We start from the raw sequence: 20,847 nt of genomic DNA, 5'->3' as shown, positions 1-20,847 counted from the left end.
GTACCACCAGGTTGAAAGGCCACTCAGAGAGGAAGAAGACATGACTCCAATAGCAACATAAAAGCCAGTTTTCAAATATGCTCAGGGACAAAGACCTTCAAATTTGAACGCATGTCCTGTGGTCTAATTAAATGAAAATGTATTTGGCCATAATGACTTCATTCTCTCAGGCTCCCAACTTTACCTATTCTTTCTTCTAAATGTTACATTTGGAGGAAAAAAAGGGGAAACTTGCAAGACAGAGAACACCATCCCTAACTGTGAAGAATGGGGGTCGCAGCATCATGTTGTGGAGATATTTTGCTGCAGGATGGACTGTTGCACTACACAAAATAGATGACATCATGAGGAAAGAACATTATGTGGACATATTAAAGCAACGTCTCACACTTTGAGGGAACATGGGAGAAAAAGAGAGAACCTCACCTCAACCCACTGTCCATTGTTCTGTACCATGAGTACAACACAGGGGTCTGACTTATTCAGCGTGTCTCGGTCCAGCAGAGCTTTGCAAGATACACGTAACTCAACTTTGGAAACACAGGTAGCTGGGCCGCTCAGGCTGGTTGCAGGGGAGGTTGCCTCCTGAACTTCATTCATCGTGGCTCAAGATGAGAGGAGCTGCAGGCAACCAGCAAAGCAGTGGGATGTGAAGCTGTTGGTAATAGCTCCAGGAGGGGGTAAAGAAGATCAAGTAATTGACTGCAGGATCTCAGCACAGACGTGGCACACTCACAGGAGACAGGACCTTTTTGGCTTGGTGCAGATGGCACAAAAACAGAGATTCTTGCAGAGTCCCAGGGGAGTAGATAGTGTTGTTATTACTGCCTGTCAGAGTTATCCTCTTGTGAGGAATCTCATCTAACCTCTGTAGTGATGTGAAGGTGGCAGGGTTGGCTATTAGAAGTCTGGGTCAGATTCCTGCAAAGATTTGTTTGAAGAAAAAAAAATTGACAACCTGAGTGCAGTTCACTAAAAGGGAAAGAGGTAAACACTGAATTAAATACATTTATATGGAGATGTATGTACATAATGAGGAATCATGCAATTTGCTGCACTACAAAGGTTTTGAATGAGAAAGCAAACTCTAACGTAGATTGACAGAGTGGATCAGTGGTTTTCATGTGTCTAATATGTCTAATATACAGCTAAACGAGCTGTAGGTTTGACATTCAGCACCACGGACAGAGACAGCGGAACTATTAGAAACACAAGAACATCCCCAGCAACACTCGTCCCAAACTTTCAACTCAAGAAAGCAGCAGGTATCATGAGCTTTAAAATACGTTTCATAAAGCAAAACTGTGAATAGGCTAAAGAACAAAGAAATGCAACTCAAGTGAGCAACTGCTCCTGAGCGCTTAGTTAATAATTCATTACGATCGATTAACTCTAAAAATCTACAGACGTGTGGACACAGGTTCAGTCAAGGTTAATGCAAAATAATTCTTACATTTTCTTCTTGAAACACCCACAGTCTTGTTCTAGTTAATCATTTCTGACTGACTGATCATTCATTTAGAACAACCTACAGTTTTACGGGAAATCCACGTCAACAACAATAAACTGAGCTGGAAATCGTCCTACCTGCTGTTGTGCTGTTACTCTCAAAACAAAAACAACACTTGTTTAATCTGCTCTTCCGATTTCTCCTCCGAAACTCATCGGCTCGACCGCTGAGGAGGGAGTGGGCTCGGTTCTGAGAGAAAGAGAGAGAGAAAGAGAGGAAGATGGGGGAATGGAGTCCAGCCGCTATGATGTATAAGGGTGGGCTTTTAGCTGGGACGCGTTTATTTTAGTTCAAACCCCGAGTCCATAAAAGGAGGAGGAGCGGGATGGTGGGGGGTTGCAAGTCTGCGAAAGTGCAACACAGAATGACATCTGATAGCTCACACAAAGCTCTAAACTAGAGGAAGATATGTGCAAAGCGTTTGAACGCATTAAAGCTGTTACCCACGAAGGAACCCATAAAACACGAGTAATTCCCGCTCTTTCTCTCTCCTCAAGTTAATCTCTGTTTGCAAATGGGGCTTTAATTATAGATTCAGACTAATATGCCTCCAAGATATTCCTCCATCATCAGCATTTTTTTAATGAGTCAATTTGTTGCAGTAACCCACCTGCCTTCCAATAAGTTCTGCTAAAACCACAATCAGGTAAGCGACTGCATAAACCGACAGCTGCATTTGTGAAATGTTGGCATTAATTTCAATGTAAATTGTAAGGATCTGCCTCCACTGTGGTACAGAAATGCATCTAACGGCGCACACAGCATTTCTGGACGTGTTGTTCCAATAATTAATGACAGTGATTTAAATACGACAGGCATGTACTGTGTTCAGTAAGTGAATATTAAAAGTCAACTAAAATACAATAGAATTATAGTCACATTGTAAAGGGAAATTAGAAGCATTTTATTTCAGAATACACAAATTAACACAGCACTGTTGCCTTGCAGCAAGAAAGTCCTGGGTTCGATTCCTGGCCGGGGGTCTTTCTGCATGGAGTTTGCATGTTCTCCCCGTGCATGTGTGGGTTCTCACCGGGTACTCCGGCTTCCTCCCACAGTCCAAATACATGCCTGTTAGGTTAATTGGTCTCTCTAAATTGCCCTTAGGTGTGTGAATGAGTGTTTGTATGGCTTTTTGTGTGTTGCCCTGCCATGGACTGGCAACCTGTCCAAGGTGTACTCCGCCTCTCGCCCGTAGACTGCTGGAGATAGGCACCAGCTTCACTGCGACCCATTATAGAATAAGCGGTAGAAAATGACCGACTGACTGACTGACAAATTAACACATAAACAAAAGCAATGTGAAAACAAGACATCAGAGTTTAGAATCGTTTTGTACAGCATCAACATTGTCAGTCTTAATAATTATATTTCATTACTCCAGCCATAGGTCAGCGGGCAGGACACACCCTTGAAATAATTGGAAGTCCATCATTCCACAAAGATTATATACAGGGGTTGGACAATGAAACTGAAACATCTGTCATTTTAGTGTGGGAGGTTCCATGGCTAAATTGGACCAGCCTGGTAGCCAGTCTTCATTGATTGCACATTGCACCAGTAAGAGCAGAGTATGAAGGTTCAATTAGCAGGGTAAGAGCACAGTTTTGCTCAAAATATTGAAATGCACACAACATTATGGGTGACATACCAGAGTTCAAAAGAGGACAAATTGTTGGTGCACGTCTTGCTGGCGCATCTATGACCAAGACAGCAAGTCTTTGTGATGTATCAAGAGCCACGGTATCCAGGGTAATGTCAGCATACCACCAAGAAGGACGAACCACATCCAACAGGATTAACTGTGGACGCAAGAGGAAGCTGTCTGAAAGGGATGTTTATCAAAAACGGATTTATCAAAAAAATATAAAACCACGGCTGCCCAAATCACGGCAGAATTAAATGTGCACCTCAACTCTCCTGTTTCCACCAGAACTGTCCATCGGGAGCTCCACAGGGTCAATATACACGGCCGGGCTGCTATAGCCAAACCTTTGGCCACTCATGCCAATGCCAAACGTCGGTTTCAATGGTGCAAGGAGCGCAAATCTTGGGCTGTGGACAATGTGAAACATGTATTGTTCTCTGATGAGACCACCTTTACTTTTTTCCCCACATCCGGGAGAGTTACAGTGTGGAGAAGCCCCAAAGAAGCGTACCACCCAGACTGTTGCATGCCCAGAGTGAAGCATGGGGGTGGATCAGTGATGGTTTGGGCTGCCATATCATGGCATTCCCTTGGCCCAATACTTGTGCTATATAGGGGCTTCACTCCCAAGGACTACCGAACCATTCTTGAGGACCATGTGCATCCAATGGTTCAAACATTGTATCCTGAAGGTGGTGCCGTGTATCAGGATGACAATGCACCAATACACACAGCAAGACTGGTGAAAAATTGGTTTGATGAACATGAAAGTGAAGTTGAACATCTCCCATGGCCTGCATAGTCACCAGATCTAAATATTATTGAGCCACTTTGGGGTGTTTTGGAGGAGCGAGTCAGGAAACGTTTTCCTCCACCAGTATCACGTAGTGACCTGGCCACTATCCTGCAAGACGAATGGCTTAAAATCCCTCTGACCACTGTGCAGGACTTGTATATGTCATTCCCAAGACGAATTGACACTGTATTGGCCGCAAAAGGAGGCCCAAGACTTACATCTCAGATTCTACAGGCTTCAGTATGCTAAATCTTCATAATAGTACTATTGGAACAAGTACAGCTTGTGTGAAAGTGTTGCCAGGAGAAACATGTTTTCGTTCTTGAACAAATGCGACAAAATAATTAATGTTTGTAAATTTGCATTTGAATTAACAACAAGATTTCTGAAACAATTTCCTTTCTATATGGGAGACAAAAATAGAGATTTCTAACCATAATGCACAGTTTGGCGAAAAACAAACACAGCATATCAACACAAACACCTACTCCCAAGTGTCCAAGTGATTTGAGAGAATGATAAAGTCATACAGAAAATAACTAGTTGAAGTTATCCAGCTGAAGGTGGGTCTACAAAGCTTTTTCCTATTTGGCCTTGGTTTTATTTAATAAATGACGACAATGTGGAATCTGTTGTGTGGTTGCTTCGATATTGTAAACATCCCAGTAACTGAAAGAGTATATTTTCCTTTTGTCATGACTGAATAAAGTCCTTGAGATCCTGATTCATTGTGTAGATTTTTATTCACTTTACCCCTACTGTATGTGTGTTACATAATGTACTGTTTATACAATGTGTTTGAGCTTCAACCCTTTCTCAGTCCACCCACAAACGTATTATTTTCATGAATGTATTTCCAGACATTGCATAACATTGATGACCTGATAGATCAGAAACCACTGACTTTGAACAAAGCAAGACAAAGAAGCTTTAAAAGACCCAAAATGTGTAAATTATCATTTCTTAATGAACGTATTCACACATCCAAAGTGCTTGGTTTAAAATGCTAGATGCTGAACATGTCCTTCAAGCAGAAACATCTGTGGTAGATTCTTTAGGAGGCATTCAAAGTAGACAGTGAGGTTATTCTATTAACTCCAACAACATTTAAAAAAAAAAAAAGAAACCTCTTGGCTCACTGCTTTTTAATTAGCTGATATGTTTAGCTGATTATTTTGTGAAAACAAAACAGATGTCTGCCAGAATCCCCTCAAAGCTTGATATAATCTCTAAGATTTCTTACAAAAACAATGTATGTGCTTAGATTTAACTCTCTGTACTTAAGCATCACTTGGAATCAGCTCTCTTGGGCAGTTTTCACCCTCACTGCCTCTTCTTTTTCTACAGGCTCTCAAACTTGGTAAGAAACGTCTGCTCTGGGGCGCACACCTGAGCCCTGTTACGCCACAGCTCCAAACAACAACAACCATCTGCTGCTGTTGCTGTCAGTCCAGCACCTCATAGGACGTTCCCAGGCGTTTACACATGGATTATCTTTTCATGCCCAGTCGCATTGACAGCTCAACTTGGTGATCCTGACCAAGCTGCATGTAGAGTAAACCCTAATAGTAGGACTTGTGACTATGGCCTAAGGCACAGGCATCATGTTTTCTCTCTGTCTGTGTGTTTATGCACCATTATTGACAGTTCTCTACCTACATCTCCCCTGAGTGGAGGTATTTTTGGACACTGGAAGGATTTTGCTACCAATGACTTTCGTGTCTAAAATTTTTCTCACTAGTAAAGCTGCCTCAACTGGGAATGATGGACACATATCTAAAAGATAATCTTTTGCCAGTTGCAATTAATTGCCTGAATTTGACTGTATTGTGTAATAATTAAAACTTAGTTGTCTTTGGTCAACTGTGCTGTAAAATGCATTTTTGGCAGTAAATCTTATACCGTTGGAAAGTTTATTACTTCTGAAAAGTTGCTACATTTTAAGAAAAATACATTCAGGGGTTGAGCAGCAGAGTTAAATATGCAGGTTGGGCTTATGAAAATCTTGACAAGTCTTCTCTACCCTTGCCAGCTTTATTCTGTTATTGAAGGTTGTTTGGCAAGTTATTGGATTTGTTTATTGAAATGTAAAGAAACAGGAAATACTGGTAATTTAACAATGTGTTCCTTTTACAAACAGGGGCCGTAGCATGGGAGAACCATACGCAACCACAACAGCATGGCACCTCGTCCTCATGCTGGTCACCAGCTTGGTCACACACCGCTGTGGGATTGCATCTCAATCCTCAACCATGGTCTGTCGGTCACTCTGCCACCAACAGCACACCCAAGGTAATCCCATCAGTGTCCGATGGGATTTGCTACAGTCAGTTCTGATCTCTGCATTTCCAAATTCTGGAGGCAGTTTCTGATAAACCCACTGTCTTCAGTTCCAAACACTGGAGATATGGGATTACCTCAGGTTGCAACATGTCACCTTGACACCTCTGCATTGAGATTGCAAGCCTCATTCCTCACAAGCCTTGAGATGACAAGCCTCGTTTTCCCACTGAGGGAGATGCCACCTTAATACTATCATACTGCCTCCAACAAAAGCTGTTTGGAGTTACCAGAGAGGATTTGGCACGTTCTTTCATGGGCAAAGTCTCCTCAGCCGCTTGCTCAATCCATAAAATGTCCTTACAAATTTGGCAAAATGTAGGGGAAAATAACAATAAGTATAGCCAAGAAGCATTTCAACAACAAAAAGTCCACCAAATGCAATTTCCCTTTTGTTTTGTGCTTGATTTATATTTATCAAAGATAATTCAGCCTTTTGAGCAACACTTTTACAGGAACGTGGCTGGAAATGACATGTGTTTTCCTTGGCTGCTTTCTAAGCGGTGACTGGAAATTAACTGCTATCATTAAACAATTTCTAATATTGTTGTAAATACACTTGACATTTAAGAAATATGGCAAAATATGTTAAATTCCATCTTTCTATTGAGTTAGTTTTTGAGTAAATGAAAATATTAATCAATTGTCAATTCATCTATATAAACCAAATAATTGGCGATTTCCGTTTGCTTTAGACTCAATGATAGGCACAGGGACAACTTTAACCTGAACATTGTTTTTCCTGTTGTCCTTCCGAAGTGTTTTGAAAAAGACCGTGTTTCTTTTGGCAGGACTAAATTCAACAAACCCCCCTCCTTTACAAAGGAGTTTCTTTCTCCCTTAGTCCTTTTAATTTTTATGTGAACCTACTAAAAACACAAAACCACTTTACGTTTAGAATTATCCAGCTCTATTGCAATATCAGTCCTCAATAGATTGGAAATACCTGTCAGCACATTAAAATTTAGCTTTGCTTCCCTGTAGAGCAAAAAAGTCCCACTGCGATTGTTTCCTAAAGCCCATCACCACCGACCTCTTCCTTCACATTGTATTTTAGTATTTGGTCAATTAAACATACATTGTTAATAAATGCAGTACAGAGGTTGGCAGAGGATCTCTGGAATTTAAAACTGTTTAGATTTTCTTCTTCTTTTGCCATCTTAAATAAAATGACCCAGAATAGTCAACCTCCATTTGCTAATGGCGTTTTGGCAATGTAATGTTAAGTTGTATATGTGAAAAACATGGCTCAGTAAAAAGCATTTTTTTTAAATGCATTTGTTGTTCGATTTGATATTACACCTACATTAATAACCAGTTTTCTGGGCCTATTGTGCCCTCTGCTGCTGGGTAAAATGTTAAATTTCTGCTGCTTCACTGCAGACGTGAGCACTGATGCATAAGCTTTAGTCTTTTTTTCACACATCTGGCAACATTTCAAACACCACGCTTACATCATGAAGACGTGAAAATGTATGAGTAGGAAAATCTCAGTCGTTTTAATTAAAAGGTGTTTTTTATGAATCCATGTTTGCACATTTGCTCCTCAAAACTCATTCATTTCTGTTGAGAAGGACTTGATTCAATGGCATAATGTCTGCCAACACAGGCAGTATCTACAGTCAAATGCTACAGATACAATCTAACCTGATTACTGCAGAGCTCCATTAATCCTGCTAGTATTCATTTACAGCATTAAAAGCAGGGCTCCCTTAAAAAATCTCAATCTCACACTGGTCTCTTTAAAGACTTTATTTTTGCCAAGTTCCATAGCGACTATTTTCACTTTTTCTTCTCCACGTCCTGCTCGGCTGCCTCTTTGGCCCTCTTGGCACGAATGCCGAAAAGACGAGCATTTGCTCGGGCCATACGCAGGCTGGCAAACGCCTTGAAGTTCTTCTCATCCTCAGAGATAACACGGGCCTTCTCCTTCTTGTAAACCTGAAGAAATAAGAGTGGGGATGTGAGATATTTCATAAAATGTATAGGATCTGCATCCCTCTAAGTTTAAAAGAGCAGTCATCAGAAAAAGGGTTCAAATATTTCATCAATGTAGTACAGAGATTCCGGAGATTTGTCATCGTTTGACTGCTGCCAAGCAAAAGTTGGTGTAAGATATTCACAGTTGTTACAAAACAGGTCAGGCAACACTTTCTCATGAATGTCTAGAACTGGTTTAGATATTGTCAGCTGGTACTAGGAACTATGCAGAAATTGTGACTTACAGCTTTGATGGGCATAACTGGACCAGAGAGTTGAGTGGCCATCTTCAGTTCCTCTTCCTGAAAAGAAAAAAAAAAAGAAAAAAAAAACATCCACATCATCTAAGGCTGGAAGCATGGTGGCTGCATTGTTCAAAAGCTCACATTCAACCATAGCTGTTAAAAACTGTACTGATGAAAATCATTTTTAGTGGTCAAAGTACAAGCTTATGATTTCAGTACACACCCAGATATGAAGAAATTTAACACAACAGTATGTTCACTAAAACGGTCAGTTTTCAGATTTCCTTTCTCCACATGGGGATACTTACAGAGCTGTCTCCCTTCTTGGGGGCAGAAGCCTTCCTGGGGAACAGGATGAGCTTGGAGCGGTACTCCTTTAGGCGCTGCACGTTGGCCTGGAGAGATTCTGTGGATCTGTTGCGGCGCCGGGGGTCAACCGCGATGCCGATGGTGCGGGCTGTCTTTTTATGGATTCCAGCAGCCTGCAGAAAGAGCGCAGCACATTGACAATAAGTCAAAAAGTAAGCCATCCTCACCAGTTCAGACAAAACTGCTACCCAAAACAAGTCATCAGGAATTGGTTTAACATTTTCAACGGGAAAAACAAAGATTCTGGAGATTTATCATCTGACTGCAGCAGTGTAAAAATAAATCATCTTTATGCATATGATCATGACTGCCAGTCAAAATCAACATCCTTTATTTTGCCTCCAGTCACTTACAATCCATAATGCTTTGGTACTCGAACTGGTAAGTCATCTTCCCATGTGACAATGACCAGGCACAGACAGGAGTGTTAGATACAAATAATTATTTGCTAAATGAGGACAGGAAACCTACAAAAACACATGTAGAACAGGACGAAGAACAGGACTTAGTCACAGGCAGAACATCAGAGAGGAAAACTGGAGGAACAGGCATGAATACGGGAAAATAAACGGGATCATGTGAATAAAAGAGCTTATGACAGATGATACAGGTGAAGAAAATAACATTGGATGCAGGTGTGTGGCAATCGGGATTTGTGTAGCAGCTGAGACAGAGTGAAAGCAACTAATATGACAGGAACTAACTAAAGAATACAGATAAATTAATAGAAAATGGCAGTGATAAAGAACATAACAGAGGGATAGAGGGGATGGATGGGGATAGATGACAACAAACACAAATAAAGACCCAAACCCTAACACCCAAGCATCATAACAGAATGGGCTTAAAGCCAGTTGTACCTAGATTGTAGAGCCATACCAAAGAAATGTGCTTAAGCAAACTGTTAACCCACGTGTGTGAATACAGGTCCTTCTCAAAATATTAGCATATTGTGATAAAGTTAATTATTTTCCATAATGTAATGATGAAAATTTAACATTCATATATTTTAGATTCATTGCACACTAACTGAAATATTTCAGGTCTTTTATTGTCTTAATACGGATGATTTTGGCATACAGCTCATGAAAACCCAAAATTCCTATCTCACAAAATTAGCATATTTCATCCGACCAATAAAAGAAAAGTGTTTTTAATACAAAAAACGTCAACCTTCAAATAATCATGTACAGTTATGCACTCAATACTTGGTTGGGATTCCTTTGGCAGAAATGACTGCTTCAATGCGGCGTGGCATGGAGGCAATCATCCTGTGGCACTGCTGAGGTCTTATGGAGGCCCAGGATGCTTCGATAGCGGCCTTTAGCTCATCCAGAGTGTTGGGTCTTGAGTCTCTCAACGTTCTCTTCACAATATCCCACAGATTCTCTATGGGGTTCAGGTCAGGAGAGTTGGCAGGCCAATTGAGCACAGTGATACCATGGTCAGTAAACCATTTACCAGTGGTTTTGGCACTGTGAGCAGGTGCCAGGTCGTGCTGAAAAATAAAATCTTCATCTCCATAAAGCTTTTCAGCAGATGGAAGCATGAAGTGCTCCAAAATCTCCTGATAGCTAGCTGCATTGACCCTGCCCTTGATAAAACACAGTGGACCAACACCAGCAGCTGACACGGCACCCCAGACCATCACTGACTGTGGGTACTTGACACTGGACTTCTGGCATTTTGGCATTTCCTTCTCCCCAGTCTTCCTCCAGACTCTGGCACCTTGATTTCCGAATGACATGCAGAATTTGCTTTCATCCGAAAAAAGTACTTTGGACCACTGAGCAACAGTCCAGTGCTGCTTCTCTGTAGCCCAGGTCAGGCGCTTCCGCCGCTGTTTCTGGTTCAAAAGTGGCTTGACCTGGGGAATGCGGCACCTGTAGCCCATTTCCTGCACACGCCTGTGCACGGTGGTTCTGGATGTTTCTACTCCAGACTCAGTCCACTGCTTCCGCAGGTCCCCCAAGGTCTGGAATCGGCCCTTCTCCAAAATCTTCCTCAGGGTCCGGTCACCTCTTCTCGTTGTGCAGCGTTTTCTGCCACACTTTTTCCTTCCCACAGAGGTGCCTTGATACAGCACTCTGGGAACAGCCTATTCATTCAGAAATGTCTTTCTGTGTCTTACCCTCTTGCTTGAGGGTGTCAATAGTGGCCTTCTGGACAGCAGTCAGGTCGGCAGTCTTACCCATGATTGGGGTTTTGAGTGATGAACCAGGCTGGAAGTTTTAAAGGCCCCAGGAATCTTTTGCAGGTGTTTAGAGTTAACTCGTTGATTCAGATGATTAGGTTCATAGCTCGTTTAGAGACCCTTTTAATAATATGCTAATTTTGTGAGATAGGAATTTTGGGTTTTCATGAGCTGTATGCCAAAATCATCCGTATTAAGACAATAAAAGACCTGAAATATTTCAGTTAGTGTGCAATGAATCTAAAATATATGAATGTTAAATTTTCATCATGACATTATGGAAAATAATTAACTTCATCACAATATGCTAATATTTTGAGAAGGACCTGTATTAGAGAAAAGATGTTCGACTGTCAAGAGCGTCTAGTCTGAGCACAACAGACTTGGGCTAGGTGGGATGCCTGACTCATAGAAGAGGATGGGTCCATAATGTTTCCATCTACAGAACCACAGTAGTAGCTTAGATGTAAAGATGAAACAAGCAAACAAGTTTCTGCTTGACCAAACAATACCTTAACTACTGACCATTTGAGTTTTTTACCTCTATGAAAAACTGATTATTCCATTCCTTAAAATACTTTTCAATGTCTGGGGTTATAAATGGCATAAAGTGCTGAGCAAGCATTTTAGCTACCCGACATATTTTTCTTCAAGCTTCAAATATATAACAATTTATCGAAAAACAGCAATTGGAAGTGTAGTTTTTGCATAAACATTTTTGTTCTTCAAATTATCTGAAAGATTATTTTTCTCAAAAGGCATTTCAATTTTTTTACTTACAATGCAAGTTGCATTTTGCTTCAGTCATAAAAAACTCGCCCTGCTTCAGGAATACAGCAGTCCAAGCTCCAAGGAGGCCAACTGAGCTTTTTGGCTTTAAAGATGGCATCAGTGTTTGGCTGTTTATGGGCACACTAGTTATTGCACTAAGGTTCAAAATCTAAAACTTTTCTGTGCTGAAAACATTGCAATTTTCAATACCACTGGCAAAACTGCAAGCTTTGAGCAAAACGTATTTCCAGACGACTCTAGACCAGGAGTCACCAACTCCAGTCGTCAAGAGCTACTGTCCTGCAGGTTTTTGATGCATCCCTGAATCAAATGAACGTCTCATTACCAGCCCTTTGCCAAACTAGATGGCATACTGAAGAAGTAATTCAATCGTTTGACTTAATTTAATGCATTACCTTGAGTTCCTCCAGAGTGAACCCACGTCCACCACGAACCTTGGTGTGGTACCTGACAGTGGGACACCTAACTTGTGGCCTGAGTGGTCCAGCAACAGGACGAGGAGCGATGCGGCGAGCTTTGGCCTGCCGAGCCTTTCGCCTGGGGAGAAAAGCATTTCCTTAAAAGTAATGAATCAAAAAACATATTGCATATTGCCCTTTCACATCGGTGACAAATATAAAAGTTGATTAGAACAATTTAATGACCTGAAACTACTTTTGCACTGCTTTAGTCAAATGCAATTTGAAGTTGAGCAATATTTGAATGAGTTCATTGGTTTGGTTTAGGCGATAGAGGGAAGACTGCAAGCTAAATTGTAACAACATTGCACGATCACTGACAGAACTCTCTATACCCATTTAAAAAAATAAATAAATAAATCACCTGAAACCAAAGATTTCCAGCCGCGGAACAAAATACAGCTATTAAAGAGCTGGTGACCATCACCAAAACTGACGCAGCCATAACATACTGCATTTGAATGTATAAGTTGGATTGGCAGAACAAAGACTTAGTATGTTGAACAATTTGCCATAATCAGAACTCAGGTCCTTTATAAGCAGTGAATTTATTCTGGCCAGCCTCTGGCACTTTAAACAATCTAAACCACAAAGGTCATCTGAAAACCCAAATTTTACTGTTTATTCTTTGAGGGGACCATTTAGTAAACAAAATTAACTTGGGTTATTTCAAATGCAACAGCAGCAATGTAGGAAAGGTTTGAGGTCCACTTAAAACAATTATTATTATTGTTGTTAGGTACTGGCCCACCAATTGATGCTTGCTTGGAAATCAACACTAAAGGATTGCTCTGCGTTTCACTGCGTAACCAGATTCTGTACCAACAAAAGGCGCTTTTACAGTCAAACTGGGAACCAAACTTCTCAGTAACCCCAACCCTCTGTACAAATGATTGCGATCGAATTCAGAATACAACCAGATTTTGCCAGGAAAAAACCTTTTGCTCAGGCAACTAAAGTCCAGCACACATTTTTTTTAAATCGTACCGGACTTGAACATGTTATGCTGCGTGAGCGCTATTCGATACTGAACTCCTGACACGATGCACAAGTTGTTGGTGCAGCTGAAATGGGTTGGAAAGATCCAACAGACAGCATGACGGAAAGAGGCACACATGGCTGGGCAAAATTGATGAAATCTGAATGTCTGTTGTAGCCACACAACGAGATTTTCCTAGAATATTTCTGACAATCCTTGATATTTGTTGTAACCAATTTGGTCGGGAAAGTGCCAATGATAATGGGAACCCATTGAACAACCATTATGTGATTACAGACACAAATCTTGGATTCCTTGAAAATGTAGGGACTCTGGAAATCAGAATCAGCTTTTGGCCAAGTTTATATCCACAAACAAGGAATCTGACTTTGGTTTCCAGTGCTTACAGTGTACCAACATTTAACTATAAAACATGTAAACTTTAGATTAAGTTTTAAAAAAGGATAAAGGAGCACTATGTACAGGAACCATAGGATGTGCGAAAATCAGCCCACCTCGAGTTTTGCACTCAACATCCCCAGTTCTCTTCAGAAACATTTTAAAACCAATAACTCACTCTCTGGTGGTAAAGATCTGAATAATTTATTAAATATAACAAAGGTTAAATCCAACGGTACCGCAAAGATAATCTTTGCTACAAAATCACAAACTAGCGGATGCTCTGTTAGCACAGTTAGCACAGTTCTCACCTGCGGACCTTCCTGGCGGGCTGGTTGAACCAGGTACGCACTCGTTTCTGCCAGTCTTTGTGGAAATGGGGGTTCAAGATCATTCCATTCCGGCTGGGGGCCATTGTTGCCTAGTTCCCTGCAATTCAGCGTGGAAAACATAAGCTTACAGTCACACCAGCATGCTTTAATACGAGGCTAAGTGCTATAGGCTAGCATGTAAATTAAACAACTAAAGCCACTCAATTACTCTTATGATTATCCTTGGCCACACAGTAACTCGTCTCAATCATTTTTGTATGCATAATATCTATATCATGTTTTTTTTCCGAGGGTTAAAGTTAAAAACATATGGATAAAGGGCTGAATTATAAAGGCAAAGCTAAAAGCTACCGCTAAACCCAGGCGCTTCGCTAAATGCATTGTTTTCACAAATTCTGCGGGCAAAATTGTTACAATAATTATCTTATTCTAAAGGCGAAAGCTCGTACTGTGTTAATCTGTAAGGGAATTTAACAGACGCCAATTGAATATTAAGGATTACAGTAGATTGTTGGAAAACGTTGACAGAATAATTTCTCATACCTATGAGGGAGGAAAATGGCCGAAAGGAAAAAGGAAGTTGAAAGGTGGGGCATTGTGGGATATGGAAAAATGAGCCAATGGCAGAACAGATGGCTGATCAAAGAGTAGATGCGTTCAAGAGCGTTCACCACAAGACGCATCCAAAATGATTTAAGGCGCATGATAGTGACATTCTCAGATGTAATACTTAGCCTGAAATACAGTAATTTATTTCTATTCCTTTTAACACATTTATTATTTTGAGTATGAAACAATATAAACCGAGAACTGAAGTATTTCTTTTCTTTTATACTTACCTATATTGCCCTGCGATGGACTGGCGAACTGTCCAGGGTGTACTCCGCCTCTCGCCCATAGACTGCTGGAGGTAGGCACCAGCTTCCCCGCGACCCACTATGGAATAAGTGGTAGAAAATGACTGACTGACTGACTTATCTATATAGTGTTGCTTCTTTTCCATTCGATGTGTACATAGATCTCAGCATTATTCTTCAATAAAATCATGTAGGGCAATGTAATTGTGGACAATCCCTGTGCGGTTCATTTTTCAGCGTACATCCAGGCACCCGTTCCAAAACTTTTCAGCATGACCCACAAAATAGTTTCATGACACTTGCAACCCATACTGTTAAAACAGACTATAACAAGTATACAAATATTTCTAATGAGCCAATTAATAAACTGCTATCATATTAATTTTGATATTGTGTTTGCTTTCTGTGATGCTTTTTACAACCTAATTGGTGTCTAAGCTATACCTTGAATTTTACTTTTTAATTTCCGGCAGACTTCTGCTTGAAACTTTGAATACGTTTGCCAAAAACGTTTGTTGGATTGTGTCTTACACAATCCAAATAATGTATGAAGTTGTATTTGTCAATACTAGATGTAGATCTACTTCTCAATAGACTCAGTTGCACTGCTGTAATCAAACTTTTTCAATTCAATTCAGTTTTATTTATATAGCGCCAATTCACAACACATGTTGTCTCAAGGCACTTCACAACAGTCAGGTACATACATTCCAATTAATCCTAACCATTGAACGGTGCAGTCAGTGTTAGTTATTTATTCAAATTGGATAAAACGTTTTTCTGTCTAAGGAAACCCAGCAGATTGCATCCAGTCAGTGACTTGCAGCATTCAATCCTCCCGGAAGAGCATGTAGAGACAGTGGACAGTCACTGGCATTGACTTTGCAGCAATCCCTCATACTGAGCATGCATGTAGCGACAGTGTAGAGGAAAAACTCCCTTTTAACAGGAAGAAACCTCCAGCAGAACCAGGCTCAGTGTGAGCGGCCATCTGCCACGACCGACTGGGGGTTTGAGAGAACAGAGCAGAGACACAAAGAGAACAAAGAAGCACTGATCCAGGAGTACTTTCTATGGGAAGGAGAAGTAAATGTTAATGGATGTAGCTCCTTTGGTCGTTTCGTTTTGAAACAAAGAACAGATAAACTCTGAGCCAGTTTTCAAGGTTAGAGTCTGAAAGAGAGCACATATAATTAGTTACAGTAAAGCTCAGTAAATTGCCATGTCTAGGAGAGAGAAAGGGTTAAACACTAAAAGACAGGGCTATGTGGATCATCGGTAGAGGGTGAGCATTAAGTTGTTGCCAGCAAAAGCTCGGACGATGCCCCTCTCCAGAAAGGTGTCACAGGTAGACACAGAGCCAGGCCAGGTGTAGCTTCTAGGAAGAGAAAAGAGAGAACAAAGTTAAAAGCTGAAATAACAGCAAATAATGCAAAATTGGAGAGTAGTGTGAGAATGTAGCGAAGAGGGTGAAAGTGGTCATTATGTCCTCCGGCAGCCTAAGCCTATAGCAGCATAACTACACAGATAGTTTCAGTTCAAATTATTTAGTTAAACGGCGCTTATTTACGACAATGTCGTCTCGAGGCACCTCACAAAGGGTCCCACTGATGGTCATTGTTATACTAAAAACCACAAGGACTGGGGGTACCTCTCTCTGTCAGACTGATTATAACCATTGGAAAAGAGAAGGGGTCATACAGGTAGCAAAAATGGAGGGTGTGTTTGCACCTCAACCATAACTGAGCCGGTTTAGGCTAAACCTGACTCCCCTTTACTCCAACCAACAGGGAGGCAGGAAGGCTCCCTCCCTGATAAACTAAGCCACTCTAACTATAAGCTTTATCAAAAAGAAAGTTTTAAGCCTAGCCTTAAAAGTAGACAGGGTGTCTGCCTCACGGACCCAAACTGGGAGCTGGTTCCACAGGGGATGAGCCTGATAACTAAAGGATCTGCCTCCCATTCTACTTCTAGAGACTCTAGGAACCACCAGTAAACCTGCAGTCTGAGAACGAAGTGCCCTGTTAGGAACATATGGAACAATCAGATCTCTGATGTATGATGGAGCTAAATCATTAAGGGCTTTATATGTGAGGAGGAGAATTTTAAATTATATTCTGGATTTAACAGGGAGCCAATGAAGGGAAGCTAAAATAGGAGAAATATGATCTCTCTTTTTAATTTTCATCAGAACTCTTGCTGCAGCCTTTTGAATCAGCTGAAGGCTTTTAACTGCATTTTGTGGACATCCTGATAGTAAAGAATTACAATAGTCCAGCCTTGAAGTAACAAATGCATGGACTAGTTTTTCAGCGTCACTGCTGGATAGGATATTTCTAATTTTGGCAATGTTCCGGAGATGAAAGAAGGAAATCCTAGAAACCTGTTCAATATGGGATTTAAATGACATATCCTGGTCAAAAGTAACACCAAGGTTTTTCACTTTATTACCAGAGGTCAATTTAATGCCATCCAGGTTAAGTGATTGACTTAGCAGTTTCTTTTTTAAAGACTCCGGTCCAAAGACGACAACTTCTGTCTTGTCTGAATTTAGAAGCAAAAAATTTAAAGTCATCCAAGTTTTTATATCTTCAAGACATGCTTGTAGTCTGTCTAACTGGTTGGGCTCATCAGGATTTATGGATAAGTAAAGTTGAGTATCATCAGCGTAACAGTGAAAATGTTTCCTATGCTGCCTGATAATTTGACCTATTGGAAGCACATATATAGTAAAGAGAATTGGCCCAAGTACTGAACCCTGTGGTATTCCACAATTAACCCTGGAGTTTAAAGATGATTTATCATTTACATGAACAAACTGGAATCTGTCAGACAGATAAGATTTAAACCAGCCTAGCGCTGTTCCCCTGATCCCTACAGCATATTCCAGCCTTTTTAAGAGAATATTATGGTCGACTGTATCAAATACAGCACTGAGATCTAAGAGGACAAGTACAGACACAAGTCCATTATCTGAGGCCATAAGAATATCATTAGTGACTTTCAGCAGAGCTGTTTCAGTGCTATGATGAGCTCTGAAACCTGACTGCAACTCTTCAAACAGGTCATTGCTGTATAAATGCTCACACATTTGATTAGCAACTATTTTCTCAAGAATTTTAGATAAGAATGGAAGATTGGATATAGGTCTGTAATTTATGAAGTCATCTCGATCAAGCGAAGGTTTCTTAAGTAAAGGTTTAATTACAGCTAACTTAAAAGCCTGTGGTACATATCCATTTACTAAAGATAGATTAATCATATCTAAAATGGGGCTGGTAATCAACGTCCGTTGAAAACAGTAAACACTTTTCCTATCCGATAGGAACATCTGGTAACAAGCAGTCTGTCAGTAAAATTCTCAATAATTTTAACTCGTGCAGTAAAGTTACATATTATATTTTTCACCCAGTGAAGAAAGTTAGGAAAAACTGAGTTAATAGTACAAGAATGCAGTTAAATCTAGTATACAAACTGAATTACTGCAAAGACCATGCACTATCCAAAACTGCTTTTCTGTAAAACTTCTACAGGCTCCTAAATTGCCCTGACTTTTTAATGGTATCAAGAGCCCTGTAATAACAGCCAGTTATCATCTGACAAAACTTGACTTTAAACATGGTAGGATGCATAGTTTAATGACCAACATCTTACAAATGTTTTCATAAAGGATTTTTTTTCTTTATCTTTTCTCAACCTTCAGGCTTAGTATATCGGTTAAACTAATATTTGCATTAAGTTGCCCACTATCTTGTGCAAGCAAAGAATGTTGGTTTAAATTTGCATGGAAGGTAAATCTTTGATCAAGTAGCCTTAAGTCTGATTGTTTTAACTAGCATACTATCCTCACTGTGGCTAAGCAAAACAATCTACGTTTGATTAGAGTTGGCACAAATGTTAGCATATTAGGAATTGGGAATCCTTTGGAAAAGGAAGTCCTCACAGTGCAAGAGTAACTGCAATAAAAAAAAAATATTATTTGTTTAACTCAAAGGCTTTTGACAACCAGCAGGGGTCACAATAAGATAACTTCCTCACCTCACCTTCTGATCATTTAACACTAAAGCATCTTGAAAAAAAACTTAAATGTTTTTGCATGCTACTTTTGATACAATGTTAAGTGAGTCTGTCCTTTACACTTTTTTTTTTTCTTTGTCCCATGTGATAATCTAAAAAATAATGTATATCATTGTAAAGGGGGGTTGTTATGGACACAAGACTGTGAAAGAGACTGTGACATGTACAACGCCCTTCATGCTTATTAGTACCCTGGTAATTATATGTAACAAACCTTTAAACAATTAGTTGGTTGTAGCAAAATCCAATATTAAGAAATAATTTGAACATGAAATGATGTTTACCACAATAACAGGCACCCATTTTCTGATTATTTTGTACAACCCCCTTTAATCTACAGAACAGTTAACCTTCTTCTGTAACATTTAACAATGTTAAAGCATACAAAGAGAGAAATTCTTTGACCATTTGTCTTTGTCCTTGCATCTATTGAGATTGTAGCCCAGGAGTCCCCTCTAACATGCTCCTAACTAGCATGGAGGCAGCATCCAAATGTGTTTGTTCCAGTTCTCTATCACTGAACTGTTGAGATTTTTTAACTCTTCTCGCCATCCTTCTGGCTGTATGAAACTGGGTCCTCATTCAGCCTTGTCACAGTTCTAGTTGTTTTAAAATTTTTAATTATTCCCCTGACTGTAGTTATGGGCAAGCTTAGATTTGTTCATTTTATAGCAGCTTCCATGCTTACAGATTTCAACAAACATTGGCATGTTTTCTTGTCTTTCCCAGTTTCTCAAGGTCAAGGTAAGGTCAAGGTAAACTTTATTACCCCCGATGGGCAATCTCTTGTCCAGACAGCAGTCACAAAATGTGCACACAGCAACAATAAAAGAAAGAGAAAGGTCTGAGATTCATCCCCACATTGTCGACTTTACCAAGCTAACCGCAGCAGAAATAAAAGATTATTTCAGTCTGTTTGTTCTACAGTGTGGCATCTTCTACCTCCTTCCTAAAAGTAGCAGGGAGTATTCTTCCCATAAAGGATGGCTGTGGTCAACCAATATGATTTTAGCTTTCTTTAGGCATCTGGTGTTGTAGAGGTCACAAAGTTTATTCACGCGCATGGCAATTTCACTGCATACATTTACGAATGCCAGCAGACAATTCTTGTTTTTAATTGAAAACAATCCATGCTAGCAGATAAAAGAAAAGGTAAGAACAGACTCAATAAAACAGGAATAAAACACCCTAATAAAACCAGAACTGGCATTAAAAGTGCAAAGTTTTGAATAAAAGTGCATACGCTGGTGGGACTGACTCCACTTGCTCCTCAAAACGCAATTTCTCATCAATAAGCACCCCTAGATATTTATACTGTGGCACCAGCTCAACAGTTTTATTATTGATTGTTACTGAAGGGATCTTTGTAGGTCTTTTTCTACATTCGATGCACATTTCTTCATGTTCAGAGTTCTTACTGCCGAGGAGTGACACAATGACAGCCGTCTGAACATTTAATAATGCTGCCTCCAGTTAAATGGCTCTGGCAGTCATTATAAAACAAATTAAAGAGGAGAAAAGACACAACCCAGGGGAGTACCAGTAAAAGAAAGTAGAAACTTAGAAAAAAAAACATTCACCCTAACCCGTTGTGTCCTCAAAGCTAAAAAAAAAAATCTACCAACCAGGCAATAAAACTGACATCAATGTTAGCCCTTTAGTTTATGTGCTAAAATGTGGCTATAATTCAAAGAATGGCTAAAAGATATGGCCCTCACTGGCGTATCATAGTTAAGGAATTACTAACTAACTACTAAAGTTAGTACATACTCTGATCAACTTAAACAGTAAAGCATACATTAAAAATAATTGTTACATTATATTTTTTATATGAATTGTGAGGCATACCAAGGATTGTGGCGCCAGTATTT

The 20,847-nt window shown here is 40.0% G+C and overlaps 2 protein-coding genes and 1 non-coding gene across 3 annotated transcripts in view; all 3 read right to left on the bottom strand.

The window, feature by feature from the left end:
- The window catches only part of cpne7 (copine VII), a 49,773-nt gene extending 48,052 nt beyond the window's left edge, over window positions 1–1,721 (bottom strand). The window contains exons 1-2 of the mRNA XM_047363377.1: window positions 1,588–1,721; window positions 427–921 (exon numbers count right to left, since the gene is read on the bottom strand). Of these exons, the coding sequence (XP_047219333.1) occupies window positions 427–600 (174 nt within the window). The 5' untranslated portion in view covers window positions 601–921; window positions 1,588–1,721. The remainder of the gene's footprint in view (window positions 1–426; window positions 922–1,587) is intronic.
- Window positions 1,722–8,031: 6,310 nt separating this feature from the next.
- On the bottom strand, window positions 8,032–14,625 carry rpl13 (ribosomal protein L13). The gene is made up of 6 exons (XM_047363375.1): window positions 14,586–14,625; window positions 14,022–14,139; window positions 12,270–12,411; window positions 8,828–9,001; window positions 8,520–8,576; window positions 8,032–8,235 (listed from the first exon to the last, which is right to left on the bottom strand). Exons 2-6 carry the CDS (start codon window positions 14,123–14,125, stop codon window positions 8,077–8,079), a joined length of 636 nt encoding a protein of 211 aa, XP_047219331.1. The 5' UTR covers window positions 14,126–14,139; window positions 14,586–14,625; the 3' UTR covers window positions 8,032–8,076.
- Window positions 8,300–8,377, bottom strand: LOC124867658. Its single transcript, XR_007038121.1, has one exon. It is a non-coding gene; the product is annotated as a small nucleolar RNA MBII-202 (small nucleolar RNA).
- Window positions 14,626–20,847: the final 6,222 nt, after the last annotated feature.

The sequence above is a fragment of the Girardinichthys multiradiatus genome, chromosome 4, assembly GCF_021462225.1.
Source record: "Girardinichthys multiradiatus isolate DD_20200921_A chromosome 4, DD_fGirMul_XY1, whole genome shotgun sequence".
NCBI lineage: Eukaryota > Metazoa > Chordata > Actinopteri > Cyprinodontiformes > Goodeidae > Girardinichthys > Girardinichthys multiradiatus.
This window is presented reverse-complemented; position numbering and strand designations above follow the sequence as displayed.

Coding starts and splice junctions, on each gene's coding strand:
- rpl13 (XM_047363375.1), bottom strand. CDS start 14,125: ATGGCCCCCAGCCGGAATGGAATGATCTTGAACCCCCATTTCCACAAA. Junction 12,412..14,021: donor CCCGCCAGGAAGGTCCGCAG/GTGAGAACTGTG, acceptor TTTTCTCCCCAG/GCGAAAGGCTCGGCAGGCCA. Junction 9,002..12,269: donor TCACTCTGGAGGAACTCAAG/GTAATGCATTAA, acceptor CTCTTTCTGCAG/GCTGCTGGAATCCATAAAAA.